The sequence below is a fragment of the Fistularia commersonii genome, chromosome 1 (assembly GCF_037954325.1).
Source record: "Fistularia commersonii isolate RoL2024-O1a breed Wild chromosome 1, RoL_Fcom_v1.0, whole genome shotgun sequence".
Taxonomy (NCBI): domain Eukaryota; kingdom Metazoa; phylum Chordata; class Actinopteri; order Syngnathiformes; family Fistulariidae; genus Fistularia; species Fistularia commersonii.
The window spans coordinates 15,900,623-15,916,771 of record NC_141284.1 but is presented as its reverse complement, the minus strand read 5'-3'; the positions used below and the strand labels follow the sequence as shown (position 1 = coordinate 15,916,771).

The following is a 16,149-nucleotide window of genomic DNA, read 5'->3' as shown; positions in this document are numbered from 1 at the left end:
AACCTCCCAGGACGAAAAAATGAACCCTTGATAAATTGTAAAAATTAAAATTTGGAAAATTCAAACAATATATTGATATTCTGAATCCGTTTCAGAGTGCGATTAAACTGAAAGATATAAATAATAACACACACACACACACACACACACACACACACACACACACACAGACACACACACACACACACCACCCCCACCCCTCAGCGCGCCATCGGGGTCCTTCCAGTCGTATTGTTGTTATTTTCCTTCTGGAAAACGGGATTGTTTTGCGTAACAACGTGTCATGTTTACCCACGTGACCCAGAAAGAGGTGCGATAAGGTAAATAATAAATATTTAAATACATAAATGAATAGATAGATAGATAGATAGATAGATAGATAGATAGATAGATAGATAGATAGATAGATAGATAGATAGATAGATAGATAGATAGATAGATAGATAGATAGATAGATGTCAGTTGTTTCCGGCCACGGAAACGCATAACACGAATTTATTGAAATCGTTTTAAATATGCCTCTTTTTCTGAATTTAAAGAAAAAAAATGAAAAATTACAAATTTAAAAAATACTTTCAGCAGAAATAAAAATGGTTCAAACTGAAATTAAAACGAAGAACGAGTCAGGTAATGAATCGACAAAATAAAGTTTCTTCCCTTTTTGAAATAAACCGGAAAGAAACGAGTGGGTGGTAAAAAGAGAGGGAGAGGAAATGTAAAATGAAAAAAGAAACGCGGCAAAAATTCACCTATTCGAAGCACACATTCTTTTCCGATCTTCAACATCTAAAATTAACCGGACAGAGGGTAAAAACGAACCGAGACTTGCCGGAAAATAAAAGCATCCGGACAGAAAATGTGCAATGACGAAAGTCCCTTTTAAACTTTATACATTTTCATTTAAAATCAATTGGATCTAAAGCATAAAACCTTTAAATGGCGGTGGATTCCATAACAGAACCGACATTTCAGATATTTTTTTTTGAAGCGCAACACCTTCGGTTTCTTCTCGGGGGAAAAAAAAAAAGAAAAAAAAAAGAGAAATTCAGAATTCAAGTTATTTCTTTTTCTTCTTCTTCGTGCTTTAAAGAGGTCTCTGCCCCTCGGAGCGGAAGTCCATTTTAACCCTTTCAGCGGGAACTGAGATCAAAAATCTTCTGGAGGCGCCATAAGATGCCGCCGGGGGAAATTACAGTTGTGTTTTTTCAGTTTCGTGGTTTATGTTTTGACTGAAAAGAAAATAAGTTCCTTTCCGTCAGCAAGAAAAACAATAATCGGGCAGTTTCTGTGGAAAGAAAAGTGGAGTGGAAAAAACTGCAAATAATAAGCTGTATAACATTTGAATGTTTGGGTTAAAATAAAACCGAAATTAAAATAAAGCCAACAAGAAAATTACCAGCAAAGCTCGGACCTTTCTTTGCACAAATTTTATAACATTGGGTGTTTTGTTTGTTTTTTTTAAATGAAGCGCCAGATTAATATAAATTGGCAGAGCCTCGGGTTTCCGCGTGTCATTTGATTTCCGGGAAGAAATGTCAAGTGGTCCCACATTCATTGCAGAGTATCAGACGTTAACGTTCACACAGAAATCTAGTTAGGAAAATTTCACGTTTAAGCCCCTTTTCGCCGCAAATTCAACAGAACAACGGCGTAAAAATGCGCCGTGGATGCGCGTGTTTGGCAGGTCAAGGGGTCAAAACGGGGCGGAAGCAGGACAAAAGACAAAAGGACCCGCCTTGGTTATGAATGTAACCTATTCTTTTATTTGTTTATTTTTTATGATTAAAACATGTTTTTTTCTGTTGGTTTTTTTTTCTTCATTGTGAACGTTTTTAAGCGACAAAACACGGGAATAAGAATAAGACCACAAAATCACAACCATGAAAAAAGTCTGTTCTTTTTCAAAGAGACGACAGTTAAAGACAATCGTTCCCAGAGAGAGAGAGAGAGAGAGAGAGAGGGAGAGAAAGAGAGGCAACACTTCAAATTATTATAAAAAAATAGAAAAAAGAATTAAAAAACAGGTCGTTTTTACACGTTTTCTCCCTGTTTTGAGGAAAATTAAGCCCCTAAAATTACAAACAGATATTTTCCTCTCTGTCACCACCTTTACATGAGACAAAAAACAATTAGGAGAAGAGAACTGGTGCTTTTTATCCTTTTTCCTTTTCATCTATTTAATGTTATTTTGATTATTATTATTATTCCTATAATTATAATGATTATTATGTTTTACAGCCGTGAAAAAGGGGTTTGTTTCTCTTTGTTTTTTTTCCGCATAAACCAAAATATAAAAGCCAAAAGCATGGTATTTTAAGGCAGAAACAGGCGTCCTTCTTTTCTACCTGCACCGCCGAGAATTCCAGGGTTTCCACCGGAACAATACAGAAATCCAAATGGAAAACACAAGTCAAACTGGCTCAAACGGACATTTCTCGGGTCGGGAAAATAAAAAGGCACCGGCAATTCGGTCCTTCCGGCCCCGTGACGCAGTGGAACACCGACGGAACCTGCTGGAACCCGGTCTTTGGTCTGGTCAATAGCGAGAACGAAAGAGAACCGACGACGAAGAAAGGAGAAGAAAACTAGTCGCGACGTGGATTCATTAAAATTCAGCTTCCTTTATTTCCGTGTTTTTGAACCCACGTGATACCTGATAATACTGAAGACACGGGGGCAGAGTGATCGATAGTGTCATTAATAATCGATTGAAACTTTTTAAGTTCATCTTTTAATCTCCGAATCAAGGCTATTTAAATACACATTCTATCGAAGGAATTCAAATCGAAAATTAAAAAAAGATAGAAAAAATAAAATAAAAATGAACGCCTCCGTTCGGTAACAAGGACACAAAGTAAAGTCAGCCACGTAACACGCACGGTATTATACACTCACGCACGCACGCACTCACACACCCACACACACACACACACACACACAAGCAGAAGAAGAAAAATAATAATAATAATATTAAAAAATACCTGGAAACTTCAGCTGCTCGTTTTTTAACGTTTCGCCTTTTTTTTCTATAATATTATTTTTTTTTACAGTGTTTTCAACCTTCAGTGTAAAACTTACAGTCGGTTTCACTCCCGCTGAGGAGGATGGGGGGGGAGGGAGGGAGGGTCGGTTAGTGTATGAGCGGGTTGGAGGTCGATCCCTGGTTCTGGTGCGTGAAATAGTCAGAGAGTCCACCGGAAAGTCCGGAGGAGAAGGCCGGAAGTGAGCCGGGCAGCGGCCGCAGGGAGTCACATGGCAGCGCGGAGGCGGACGGAGCCTGCGGGGAACCGGAGGCCGAGGCGCGCTGCAGGCCGCCGCCACCGCCGCCGCCGCCGCCGCCGCCGCTCCCGGCACTCTGCGCGCTCACGGACGGAGGCGGCACATGCGGGAAAAAGTAGCCGGTTTGACTCGCCAGGAGGTTGACGGAGCACGGGTTGAGGGAGTAGGTGGCACCGGAACACGGCACCGACAAGCCGCACGGCACCGCCGACGCAGCCAGCGCCGCCGCCGTCAGGTGGTGCGTGGCGTACGGGAGGTCCCCGCCGACCAGCCGGTCCATGCTCAGCCCGTTCGACGGCGGGAACGACGAGTGTCCGCCGGCCACGTTCTGCGTCAGCATGCTGCCGTAGGACATGGGGTGCGCCGGGTAACCGGACGGGCCGCCGGTGTAGCCCACGGTGCTGCCGGCCCGCGGGTGGTGCAGCGACAGGAAGGGCGACATGGGCCAGTAGAGGGACCCGGCGCGGTCCATGAAGGTCAGGCCGGAGGTCAGGCGAGCGCCCCGCTTGAAGGCCAGCTTGGCCCGGGAGGTGGTGGAGCGCCGGCGCAGCTTCCCGGTGGTGCCGCCGATGAAGACGTCGTCGCTGCTCGGGTCCAGCATCCAGTAGTTGCCCTTACCCGGATCGTCGTAGTGTCGCGGGACTTTGACGAAGCACTTGTTGAGACTGAGGTTGTGGCGGATAGAGTTCTGCCAGCCCTGCTTGTTCTCCCGGTAGTACGGGAAGTTCTTCATGATGAACTCGTAGATGCCGTTGAGCGTCAGCCGCTTCTCCGGGCTCTGCCGGATCGCCATCATGATCAACGCGTTGTAGCTGAACGGCGGCTTCTCGTACTTGCCGCTTTTCTTCTCGCCGTCCTTCCCGCCGCCGTCCGCCTCTTTGCCGTCCTTCTTCTCGTCCGCCTTCTCCTTCTCGCTGCCGGTCTCCGCTTCGCCCTTCTGCTCCGCTTTGCCCTCCTGTTGCGCGGCCCCGAGCGGCGCCTTCAGCTCGGCGTCCTCCGCCGCGGCCGCCGCCGCCACCATCACGGCGGCGGCCCGGTGACCGTGCAGGTGCTGCTGCTGCTGCTGCTGGTGCTGCTGGCCGGGGTGGAGGAGCCCCCCGCCGCCGCCGCCGCCGCCGCCGCCGCCGCCGCCGTGGGTGTTGTTGTCGCTCTGCACGGCCTCCGGTATCAAACTGTTTATACTGAACGACGACTTCGGGATCATTTTCACCTCTTTCCGTTCGCCCATGTCCAACATCACCGGGCAGCGGAGAGCGGGAACGGAGGAGGAGGAGAAGAAGTAGGGGGAAAAGAGGAAGAAGAAGAAGAAGAAGAGGAGGAGGAGAAGGAAGAGGAGGAGGAGGGAGCGAGAGAGGGGGGAAAGAAACAACAAACAACCGAGGAACGGCGAGCGGGGAGGAACGAAGACACGGCCGCAGCTGGGTTTCAAGTCAGCCCGGTGTCTGCCGGTGAACCGACGGGGAGGAAAGGAAGGAAGGAGGAAAGGAAGGGGGGATGACGGAGGAAGGAAAATGAAGCCCAACTCAACTATTTCATCTTGGCTTTTTTTTTTTTTTTTTTTTTTTTTTAGGGAGGAAGGGGGGGAAAAAAAAGGAACGGAGGAGGAGAGGTGAAACACGCGTGTGCGCGCACTCAGCACGCACACACGCCGGGTAAGAGACAGATAGCTGCAATTAATTAAGGAGCCGCAGCCACTGAACGCGGCTTGGGGAGAAGACCAAGAAGGAGAAGAAGAAGAAAAAACGGCCGGACCTTCGCGTTGCTCGACCAACCGGCGGGAAGGAGACGTTAAACACCGGGTGCGTCCGCCGTGCGTTCAGCCAATCGGCAAGCCGGGGAGACGGGACGTGCGCGCGCACACGCGCATCGCCAACCCCGCTGGAAAAGATGCCCGAGTCGCTGCGGCGGCCAAAAAAAAAAAAAAAGAGAAAAAAAAAAAAAACACGCAACAGAGCGTCTTCCTCGGCCGCCGGTGACCGGGGAAGAGTCTGGTGTTAAATAATATCTGACCGAAAATAAACACGCTGTGTTTCAAAGCAAATATTTCAAGTCTGCTCCGTTTCAAAAACAGCCATTACATTGCAATAACAACAACAACAACAACAACAACTACACAAGCACTGTTACTACTACTACTACTACTACAAAAAGGCGACTACTAATTATAAATCCAAATTATACTTTAAAAAAATATTTCTCGAAACGATTGTGATAGTCTGTTTCTGCTGGATTTTCGTTTATCCAAAAAAAAAAAAAAAACGTTTCATGTGAGAGTCGTGATAAAAATCTAAATTTTAAATGAAAAGCTTTATATTATCACCTTTTCTCTCAGTAAAATGGAATCTAGATGAAAGAATGTTTGCAAACGTTTTCAGGTAAAAAACGAATTCTGCTGTGATTACATGAAAATCAAATGTGTATTTGACACATTGTCAGATTTTTACATTTTTAACTCGTATAGTAATATAAAAAAACCTTTTTAATTCATTCCTCAACTCGATTTGATTTTTAATGTCAACTCAATTCGTCGGTTTTGACAGATTTGTTTGTTTTTCTTGAGAGGGAAAACATGCACGCGTGGGACCCGAGGACATTTCTTGCAGCGTTGAAAACAAACACACACGCGTATTTACGCTAATATTTTCCCGCGGCGTCTCGAGTCTCCGTGTCGGTAACGGGGAATCGGAAGGAAAAGATAAAACGGCGGGGACAAGCGCAGGAGAGGCTCAGGTCAAACGGACACGGTCACGGATGCCACGCGGAGGTCACGCCGGTGTCACACGGTCCAACACCCGCGGAGACGGTGCTGCTTTAGGAAGCACCGGACCGGGCCCGGGACCCAGGAGTGCCCGGGAGCAGAGCCCCTCCCGGCGGATCCGTCCGAGGCCCGCTACCGTAAACCGGTGACGCCTTACGCAAGGGTCACATGGACAGCCGTTGTCATAAAAACACAGCGATAATGAGTTGATTTATGTTCCATGATTTTTTCTTGTTTAGTTAGTGAAAAATGTTTTTGTTTTTTTTTTGAAAATTGTGAAAATCAGATTAGAGTATAATAATTATAATGATGTAATAATAATACTATTTATTGCTATTAGTATTACGTAAATTAAAAAAAAAGAAGAAAAAACTCATCCAAAACATCCAAAACAGTTGATCTTTTTTTTTTTGTTTTGTTTTGTTTGGTTTTCTATTTTACCTGATAATTTGTCAATAACTGATTGAGTGATCCTTTCCGTCCAGGCTCCACCGGAACCCTTCAGTTCCTGATGGGAATCCCGGATTTTTTGACGTAAACTGAAACTCGGTTGGTGAACAAGACGTCAGTCAGCGTCATGTGGCGTCAGGTTCTATGTCACGTGATGTCATGACCTCCATTTAGCCAAATATCAACATCTGCCTCTGCGACTTCCGGTAGTTTAAGGATTAGAAGTGAATGGTGTTTTGTTGAGTAACTGCTGCGTAACTGTAGATCTATATCAGACACTTCCGTACAGTGATCTGTGGAGTTGGGCGGGGGATTGACATGTAAGGGGGAGTAACCTGTGTGTGTGTGTGTGTGTGTGTGTGTGTGTGTGTGTGTGTGTGTGTGTGTGTGTGTAGAGGGGGTAGACTATGCGCGAGCATGGGGGCTGATGTGTGTCTTTGTGAGTAAGGCCCAACGTGTGTGTGTCTGTGGATGGTGGTTGTGGGTGTTGGGTGATATGTGTGTGTGTGGGAGGGTCATGCGTTTGTTGTGTGTGTGTGTGTGTGTGTGTGTGTGTGTGTGTGTGTGTGTGTGTGTGTGTGTGTGTGTGTGTGGGTGGGTGGGTGTGTGGTTTAGTGAGGTTAATGGGCATGTGGGTGGGGTTGATGTGTGTGTGGGTGGGGTTGATATTTGTGTGTGTGTGTGAGTGTGTGTGTGTGTGTGGCAAGTCTCTATCATTTTAAGTTTTTTGTCATATAAAGCAGATAATGAATATGTTAATAAGGAAAATTGTGATGATGATGATTCATTTTTCAGTCCTGTCTGGGTTCCATCTGGGTTCCGTCCCAGATGTTCTTGATCCAAACACTCCAAATTATCCTTTCAAATTAAACTTCTACTGCAGTTTAAATTTCCGTTGCAAAATTGGACATTTTGCAGAAAAAAAATATTTTACTTTGAAAAGAAGAAGAAATTATTTTTAATTAACTCTTAAATCTATTTTCACAAATTTAGCTGATCATCCGGCAGCATCTTGACATCACCACTGACAGTGTTGCCTGTGTTGTTGGCATGGTAACGGCCACTTCCAGTCTCAGCAGCAGAATTCAAATGGCCTGAAGATGAATATTTTTCTTTCTTTGTTGGATTTGTTTCTCTTAATGGTGAGGCGAAGGGAAAGACACTGTTACACAGCAAGAGCGTTCTCTCCTGGTGGAGTCTCTAGGTTGTCCTGCCTGGGTTCTCTCTAGGTTCGCTGTATCCTTCTCACAGTCCAAAAACAGTCGGTAGAAGTCAGTTGAAGACTGTAAATTGGCCATATGTGTGAACGAGAGAGTGAGTGGTTGGATGATTAATGGCTTTCCCATCCAGGTTAAGCCCTGCCTCTTTCCCCGATGACAGCTCGGAATGACTCCACCCGCCAGCTCTAAGCAGAATTGTCAACAAATGAGTGAATGATCAAATGAAAAGTAAATAAATAAATATTTATTTATTTATTTATTTTTCTTCATTTACTCGTCACATATAATAGTAACCGTGGGGTTTTTATCAGTAAGTAACCTGTGTACTTATACTCTCAGCACTGGAGTAATTAACCATGCGACAGCTTCTCGTCATCAAAATGTCTCCCGTTGATATTTACCCCAAAAGCTGTGAACTCAACAAAATAAAACCCCCAGGAAGCTGCTAAGATGTTATTCCACCTTAAAGGGTTTATCCTGACACTTCCACTGCTCCTTTAGCAATTCTTAAGGCGGTATTTGTCAGTTAAGACGCCACTGGAGCCCAATCATCTGGAACATCTGGAACACCTGGAAGCCGATCTATCCTTTGTCCTCCACCTGGAACCTGATCTGACCTTTGACCTCTGACTGGGACCTCATACTGAACTTTTTACTAAAAACGTGCCGACAGGTGCATCATGCCGACAGGTGCATCATGGGCATGGGGAAGTCTTGGAGGCATGCGGGTGGGGTTCCGGGTTGGATACACTGTATTTTTCACACAATTTCTTCTCAAAAATCGTCTTTGCACCTTATAACCCGGTGCGTCTTATGTATGACACATCTCATGTGTTACGCTGCACTCAAAAATCTGTCAAAATGTTTTAGTGTGACTTTGGTAAGCGACGTAGCCGTTTCGCTTGATTGTTTGTCGGACTATTCCCACCCGACACAGGCACGTTAAATAAAGTCTGTCCTTAGTTGAATATGGATTGCAACGTCAGACAGCGTTAGATAACTAATTATGTAGTGCTGGAATATAACGTTGTTCCAACCTCACACTAACTTCAGGTGTCCACGATAACTGGCAACGATAAACCAATCAGAGAACAGTACGTAGTACGCTTGCCTCCGCCACTTTTTGTAATGCCGGTACATACTGTGCTTCAACAGAATATTACTGTACATTTGTGTGTATGAGGCCTCCCAAAAAATGGCACCTGTTAAGGGACATCATGGGAATAGAGCAGCTGCGAAAGAATTCAACATTAATGAATCAATGGTACGGAAGTGGAGGAAGCAAGCAGCAAGCGAACTGCGCCAAGTGAAGAAGACCAAACACAGTTTCCAAGGGAGCAAAGCAAGAACAATGAGATGAATAAAGTTTGACTAAACTGACTATTTTGTTTTGCTTTATGTACCACATGTTTTATAACGCGCCTTTTAACACGGCACCTTTTGTATGAAAATAGACCCGTTCATTGATATTGCGCCTTATAATACAGTGCGCCTTTTGGTCTGCAAAATACGGTAAATGAAGATGATTAACAGAAAATCATCAAAAACCAAAATAACAATAAAAAGCTTCAAAACCAGGGGCAAATGCATCTTGGTTGGATGCATTTGCACCTTTTTCACTACCTATCTGGACTCAGTGTGGAAAGCAAAATTAGAATTTCGATTTCATTGCACAGGGAAACACATTTCCAGACCAAACATATGACATTAAACACTTGGAATCATGAATCTTGAAATGATTCAAAGTTGACAGAAAGATATCAGCCAGAACATACATCTGCTACCTCTACAACTGCTATCACTGCAACCCCTACTGCCATCGCTGCAGCCATTATTGCTTCTCCAAATACTCAGTGCAACTGCCACTACTACTACTAGTACTACTATCAGCGCACTAGTACTTCTACTACTTACCACTTCCTCATCCTTTCCTTTTGGCTACTTGCTTCAAGAGTCACCATAGTGAATCATCTGCCATCTAACTTTCTCCTCTGCATCCTCTTCTCTGTCACCATTAATTTCATGTCCTCATTCACTACATCCATAAATCTCCTCTTTGGTCTTCCTCCAGACCTCCTGTCTGGCAGTTCCTACCTCAGCATCCATCCACCAATACATTCACTATCCCTCCTCTGCACATAGGCAAACTATCCCAGTCTGGTCTCTCTGACCTTATCTCCAAAACATTGTTCTTCATTCTGGCTAATTCTCTTTAATCACATAGTACCTCTGATACTTTTCTCCAAATGTTCTAGCCTGCTTGCACATGTTTCTTCAGCCCCTTTCCTCTCTATTGCTCTGGACTGGAGTCCTTAATTTCCATCCACCTTCTTTATCTCCGCTCCCTGTAGTGGCCTCACCGTACTACTTGGGTCTATTCATTTACACACGTTTTCTGTCTTGCTGCGACTAACTCCTTTCCAGAGCATACCCCCACCTCTCTAGATTTCGCTCTCACGACAGATTACAATGTCATCTGCAAACATCATAATCCATGGAGATTCCTGTCTAATCTCATCTGTCAGCCTGTCCATCATAATTGGAAACAAGAAGGGGCTCACAGCTGATCCTTCGTGTAGGCCCACCTCACCCTTGAGCTTCTTTGTCACACCTAAAGCACACCTCACCACTGTCCCGCAGCCTTCATACATGTCCTGAACCAGTCCAACATACTTCTCTGTCTCTCCAGATATCCTCTCCCAGACATTTCCATACCTCCTCATGTACATCATCAGGACCAACTGCCTTTCCGCTCTTCAGCATCTTTGATGCCCTCCTCACTTCACCTTTACTAATCCCTAGTACTTTGTGGTTCACAATTGCCACCTTTTCTACCCCCCCCCTCCCCATTTTCCTCATTCATCAACTCTCCAAAGCATTCTCTACATTTTCTTATCGCACTTCTGGCCCCTTTCAACTGAGTCTGCTGAATATCCTTCCCATCTTAATCTCTGTGTTTCATTAACCTGTTAAAAACATTCTCTCCCTCCTTACTGTCCAACCAAGCATACAATCATCATACTTTCTTTGTTTGCTTTTTGTTCTTGTCTTGTCTTCTCTTCTCCCTGTACTTCTGTCTGTTCTCTTCAGTCCACTCAGTGTCCAACTTCTTCTTTGCCAACCTCTCTCTCTGTGCATACTCCTGCACTTCCTCATTCCACCACCAAGTCTCCTTATCCACTTTCCTTCCAGACAACACACCAAGAACTCTCCCAACTGTCTCCCTGACCACATTAGCTGCAGTTGTCCAGTCATCTGAAAGTACCTCCTTTCCACCCAAAGCCTCTCTGAACTACTCTCTAAAAACCACACTACACTCCCCCCGTTTCAGCTTCCACCACTTTATCCTCTGCTCTTCCTTGGTCCTCTTTATCTTTCTTGTCACCAGACTCATCCAACAAACCACCGTCCTATGCTGTCTCTCAACAGTGACGTGCAGTCAGTAGAGGCAGGGGAGCCCGGGCCTCACCTGTCATCATGGAAAGAAAAAAATGCCAAATGAAAAAAACAAATGAAATGGTTATATTTATCCAGTGATTTGTACTATAAAGTTATTTTCCACGTAGCTTCACCATTTTTAGTTGTTTTTTTTTTTTTCAAAATTGCCAAAAAAAATTCACATTTACCTTTCGAATATGAAGAAGAGACGTGTGGGGACGCAGCAACCAGCTGATCTATGGATTGCGCAATGATTCTGCTAACTGTGCTGGCATGCTATGCACTGAGACCATAGTGCTGTCTCTGTGGATGTCACTATTAAAAAAACACTTTTAATAAATGAGCTAAATTTCCATAGTTTAGCTGATGTGTCGAATGTTTTTCGTCAACAACTGTAACGTGTTTCTTGTAAGTATAAAACGACTGCGAAGAGACATTAAGTGAGGCATGCAGTGACGGTGCCTCATGGTAGGGGGCACCGGTGAACCCAGGGATCATTCTTACTACTCGGCTACAGAATAATAGAATTAGTAATAGCAAGCTACAGTAAACAGTTAGCAAGTCAAGTGTAGCCATCCAACTACTTTTTTTGCTGATCTCATCTGGCTGTATAGCTCACAAACAGTGAGGGATGAATGTAAATCTCCTGGGCAGTTTCTCAATTTTTTGGCCCAGAAGGATCTCATTCAACCCTATTCAAACAGCAGCATCGGTGGAGCGCTCATTCTCCGCACCGAAAAGACTCAAAACATACAGTCGGAACAGGACCGATCAAGGACGACTGTCTTCACTGGCAGTGATTTCCATTGAGACAGACAGACTTTTAAAACTGAAGAAAGAAACAGAAGACTTCAACAAGCAAGTTATCGATGCTTCAGAGGAAGCGACGCATGGACTTCATTTATAAGTAAAGCTTAGAGATAATAACTTTTTTTACATGTTTTTTTTCTATGCTACAGTTTGTATATGTAAAGAATGCTGATATGATATTTTGAACAAAACATGTCAATAAGCTACTCTGTAGGTGTTTGTAAATCTGACTGTGATGACGTCAGTGCCTCACCAGTCATGAACCTCACCGCACGTCACTGACTCTCACCTAGCACTACTTTGCAATCACTGATCTCCTTCAGATTACACAGGTGCCACAAGATGTTATCTACCTGTGTGCCACTACCTCTCTCTTATGAGTCACATTCGTACCTCTTCTGGAAGAAAGTATTCACTACAGCCACTACTATTATTATCAGTGCAAGTATTACTAACATTTCTGTTACTATGACACTATGACAACCACAGTTGCTACTGTTGCAGCAACTAACACAACTACTTCCACCACTCACATCCCAATACAAAAACTAATAATTATGACAAATGAAAACAGCAAGCTGAACAAAAAAGGTCTTTCCTTTGAATTTGATTTCAAATTAAAGACGAACGATCAATTTTTGAAAACATCTTGAACCTCAAATCAGCTGCTCTTCCTTCCTACATGGAGGCCAATGTTCCATCTCTGTTCACCTGTGACTTCTCAAGGAACTGGGAAACCTCACCCTAGAGGAGGACAAGTTCTTGGGATGGTTCTCCACATGGAGGGTTTCCAGGATTTTATTAGGGTGAAGGGTTAAGATTCTACTATACTTTTTTTTGGTTTTTATTGATTTGAGGGGCTTTTCATTAGGTTGTTAACCGCTCAAAAAGCCCTGTTGAGGAGGTCCTGAAGAGGGATATAGAGAGGTCTGGTGGATCCCTGAGATTTTCGGCTATTAATTGTCATGTTTGAAAAAGGTGAGGTTCCTGGAATCTTGAGTGATCACTAGAGCTTCCACTGATTCTTATCGTAGAAATCTGAAAGATTCTGTTCTTTCCTTAGGAGTCTCAGAGACTCCATCAGGGGTTCCAGGATAAAAGTTTCCTTTAGTTTTCCTGGTGAACTCTAACCAATGGTTCCAACAATGTCCAATGATTATCAAGGGGGTCCTTGAATTGTTAGGGTTGATGGCCACTGGTTCGCTTTAGAGTTCTATTTCTAAACCAGCTCAGTCACTGGAATGGTATACAAGTGGTTTAGATTCATTCATTATATATACAGCTTAGTCTGCACTCAGGGTCGTTGGAGCCTATTACAGCTGTCACTGGGCGATAGGCGGGGTTCGCCCTTTGTCTGGCCGCCAGTCGATTACAGGGCCACATATAGAGACAAACAACCAACGATTTCTGCACAATTTAGCATCTCCAATGAACCTACTGAATTTTCTAGATTGAAGGAGGAGATCAGATAACCCAGTCAGACACGGAGAGAACATGCAAACACAGAAAAGCCCCTTGTTGCAATCAAACCGGGGACCTTCTTGCTGTGAGACGGAAGTGGCAATCACTATCCCACCGCACAGCCCATACAAATTGTTTTCACATTTCTGAATCCCTTAGGGGTTCTAAGGAGGCCAAGACATACGTCCCATGTGTTCAAGAACATAGAGTACTAGAACTTGAACAAAATTCAAGTGATGTTTCTGCAGTCCTTACAGAGTTCTTAGGATTCAGACCGATGTCAAAGGGTGTTAAAGGTTCCCTGGGTGTTGGGACCCAAAGGTTCTCCAGGGGCCTCAGCAGGTCTCTGGGCCAATGAGGGTCACACAGTGAGTCTCATGTCTGTTCTGTGTCTGGAGAGGTTTTCTCTCTTCAATAAGTCAGAAAAACAGAGAGCGAGAGAAGAATCTGCGACCACATTTTAGGAAAGACCCACCACCCAAAAGCTCCAGGATGTGCTGCTTAGATCCCGTTTGAAGGACGTGAATTTTTTTTATGTTTGTTTTTAATCAAATGAAAGTTTAATTTTTTAAATAAAAATGAAACAATCGTTTCAAATGAAGAAATAAAACCATATAAGGACAAAGTTAAGCTATTCTCTTGAAATGACAGTCAGATTTTAATGGGGGTGAAAATGAGTAGGAAGAGGACAATGAGGATGGGAATAAAGGTAAATACAGCATGAGAATGAAGATGAAGGATGAGCAGGAGGATTCAACAAGAAATTCGTGTTTCCATTACCAGTCTAAAGAGACAGGAATCAAATGGATGGACACATAGAGAAGGAAGAAGAGGGAGATAATGCAAAGGAGGAAGAGGAGCAAAAGGCTCAAGAGGAAACAGTGAAAATTGAGGTCCAAGAGAAAGATTTAAACTCCATTTTACTTTCATCTTTTATTTTGAAAAATATAGTTTCTTTTGATTTGATTAATTTCAACAATTGAATTTAAGGTTTCTGTTGTATACTCTGAATCTGTCTCCTCTCATTTCATATTGTTCTCTTGTTTTTAGTAAAACGTGAAAGAAAATGAAGATGGGTGGAAAAATTGAAGAGGAAGAGGAAAAACACATAAAATAAAATAAAAACATGTTTTCAAACCCTTTTAAATGAAAAACGAAAAGACATCAACGTGGAGCAGTCTAAGTTTTTATTCTATTTTGTTTGGAATTGTCTTTCTACTGGTTTTGGAAGCGTCAGAACGGAGCGGTGACATTAGCGCGCCAACAGTGACGCCGTGTGGCCGAGAAGGGGAGCTGCGTCCTACTGGAGCGAGGAGGCTGCAGTTATAATCAGAAAATACTGCTGCTACTAATACTATTGATAATAATCATAAAAATAATAATGACAATGATGATGATGTGAAATAAAAGTAGTCATTCTGTTCCACTGTGGTTCATGCTCTTTAAAGGGAAAACAAAGTTTGTTGTATATTTTTTTCTCTAAGTTTAAATCTATTTCATTTGTTTGTTTTTTTTAATTTACTTTATTTATTTATTTGTTTGTTTGTTTGTTTGTTTGTAACTTACAAAATACTGCAGGACCAAGAAACAAGTGAAGAACGAGGTTCTGTAGCATCAAAAGTGAATCAAACATCAGGGAAATGGAAAACATTACCTTTTATTAAAGACATTGTTGGATGCTCGCATCTGGAATATTAAAAACAAAGCTGTTGTCAAATGTCATCACAACCTCCACTCGGCACAATAACAACATCAAAAGAACATTGGTATTCAGCTGGGATGGTTCTATGGGCAGTTCCTGGTTCTGATTATTCTTTCGGCTGAAATGATCTGGTGGTGTTTTGGGAATGTTGTTCACACAACATTTAGACAATAGATGACCTTGTAAAAATTGAGGTCTTCCGTTTGTCAACATGCAGAACAGAGAACCCACTTGCCGCCTGCCATTCCTCGGCTGGCCGCTAGAGGGCGACAGACAGCAGTCCGGTAGCTGAGGGGAGTTTCAGAAGTGGAAAATCTCAGAGGCTGAAAGTTTTGATTTAATCGTCCAAACGATCAATGAACCGAACGGAAATGGGTCGAGCCAATGCAATTTGATTTAAACCTCGTTTAATTTCAAAGTCAAAGTTTCATTGTTTTATTTTTCAAATGGATCCAGTAAACAATTGGCAATATCTTGATAATTTACCAGAAAAAGGAGAGAACATAAAGACTTTATATGATTTAGAAAATATCTCTCTAATCAATTTGTTGTGAAAGTTCTCAATATTATAAACTGCCTGTTTATTCTACACAAAGTGTAGAGAAATAATGCAACTAAAATTGAACTGTCAATAATTAGTGAGCTATAAACAATCTGAGAATAGCAAATAAAAATAATGAAAAAGTTGAAATTAAGTGAATGACATTTCTGTTTCAAATCATTTTAAAATGCTTGTTAAATTTTTTTTTTTTGTAATGAAAAACAGATGAAAAATGAAATTTTGTTTGACACCATAGGTTCCTGCCAAAGCCCACATCTTTCTGTTCGATTAACCACTCATTATCAATCAAGGTATCGACAGGCGCTGATCACTTTCCCTTCTTCGATCTCTCTCTCTCTCTCTGCCGGTCATGTCATCGTTCACACGGGCGCTGTCGCAGCAGTGTGGTGAGCCTCTGAGGTTGGGTGGACCTGGGAGCCAGAAAGACCTGGAGAACCACACCGTTGGTTTAGCTGCAGTGGGTCATGGC

General features: G+C 43.2%; 2 protein-coding genes across 2 annotated transcripts in view; both read right to left on the bottom strand.

Annotated features, from left to right (window-relative positions):
* Positions 1–3,107: 3,107 nt before the first annotated feature.
* foxg1a (forkhead box G1a) lies at positions 3,108–4,960 on the bottom strand. The gene has a single exon (XM_086153531.1). The coding sequence runs from the start codon at positions 4,514–4,516 to the stop codon at positions 3,131–3,133; it is 1,386 nt and encodes a 461-aa protein (XP_086009657.1). The 5' UTR covers positions 4,517–4,960; the 3' UTR covers positions 3,108–3,130.
* Positions 4,961–15,076: 10,116 nt separating this feature from the next.
* The window catches only part of sptbn5 (spectrin, beta, non-erythrocytic 5), a 49,393-nt gene continuing 48,320 nt past the window's right edge, over positions 15,077–16,149 (bottom strand). The window contains exon 79 of the mRNA XM_086151131.1: positions 15,077–16,107. Within this exon, the coding sequence (XP_086007257.1) occupies positions 16,040–16,107 (68 nt within the window). The 3' untranslated portion in view covers positions 15,077–16,039. The remainder of the gene's footprint in view (positions 16,108–16,149) is intronic.

Coding starts and splice junctions, on each gene's coding strand:
- foxg1a (XM_086153531.1), bottom strand. CDS start 4,516: ATGTTGGACATGGGCGAACGGAAAGAGGTGAAAATGATCCCGAAGTCG.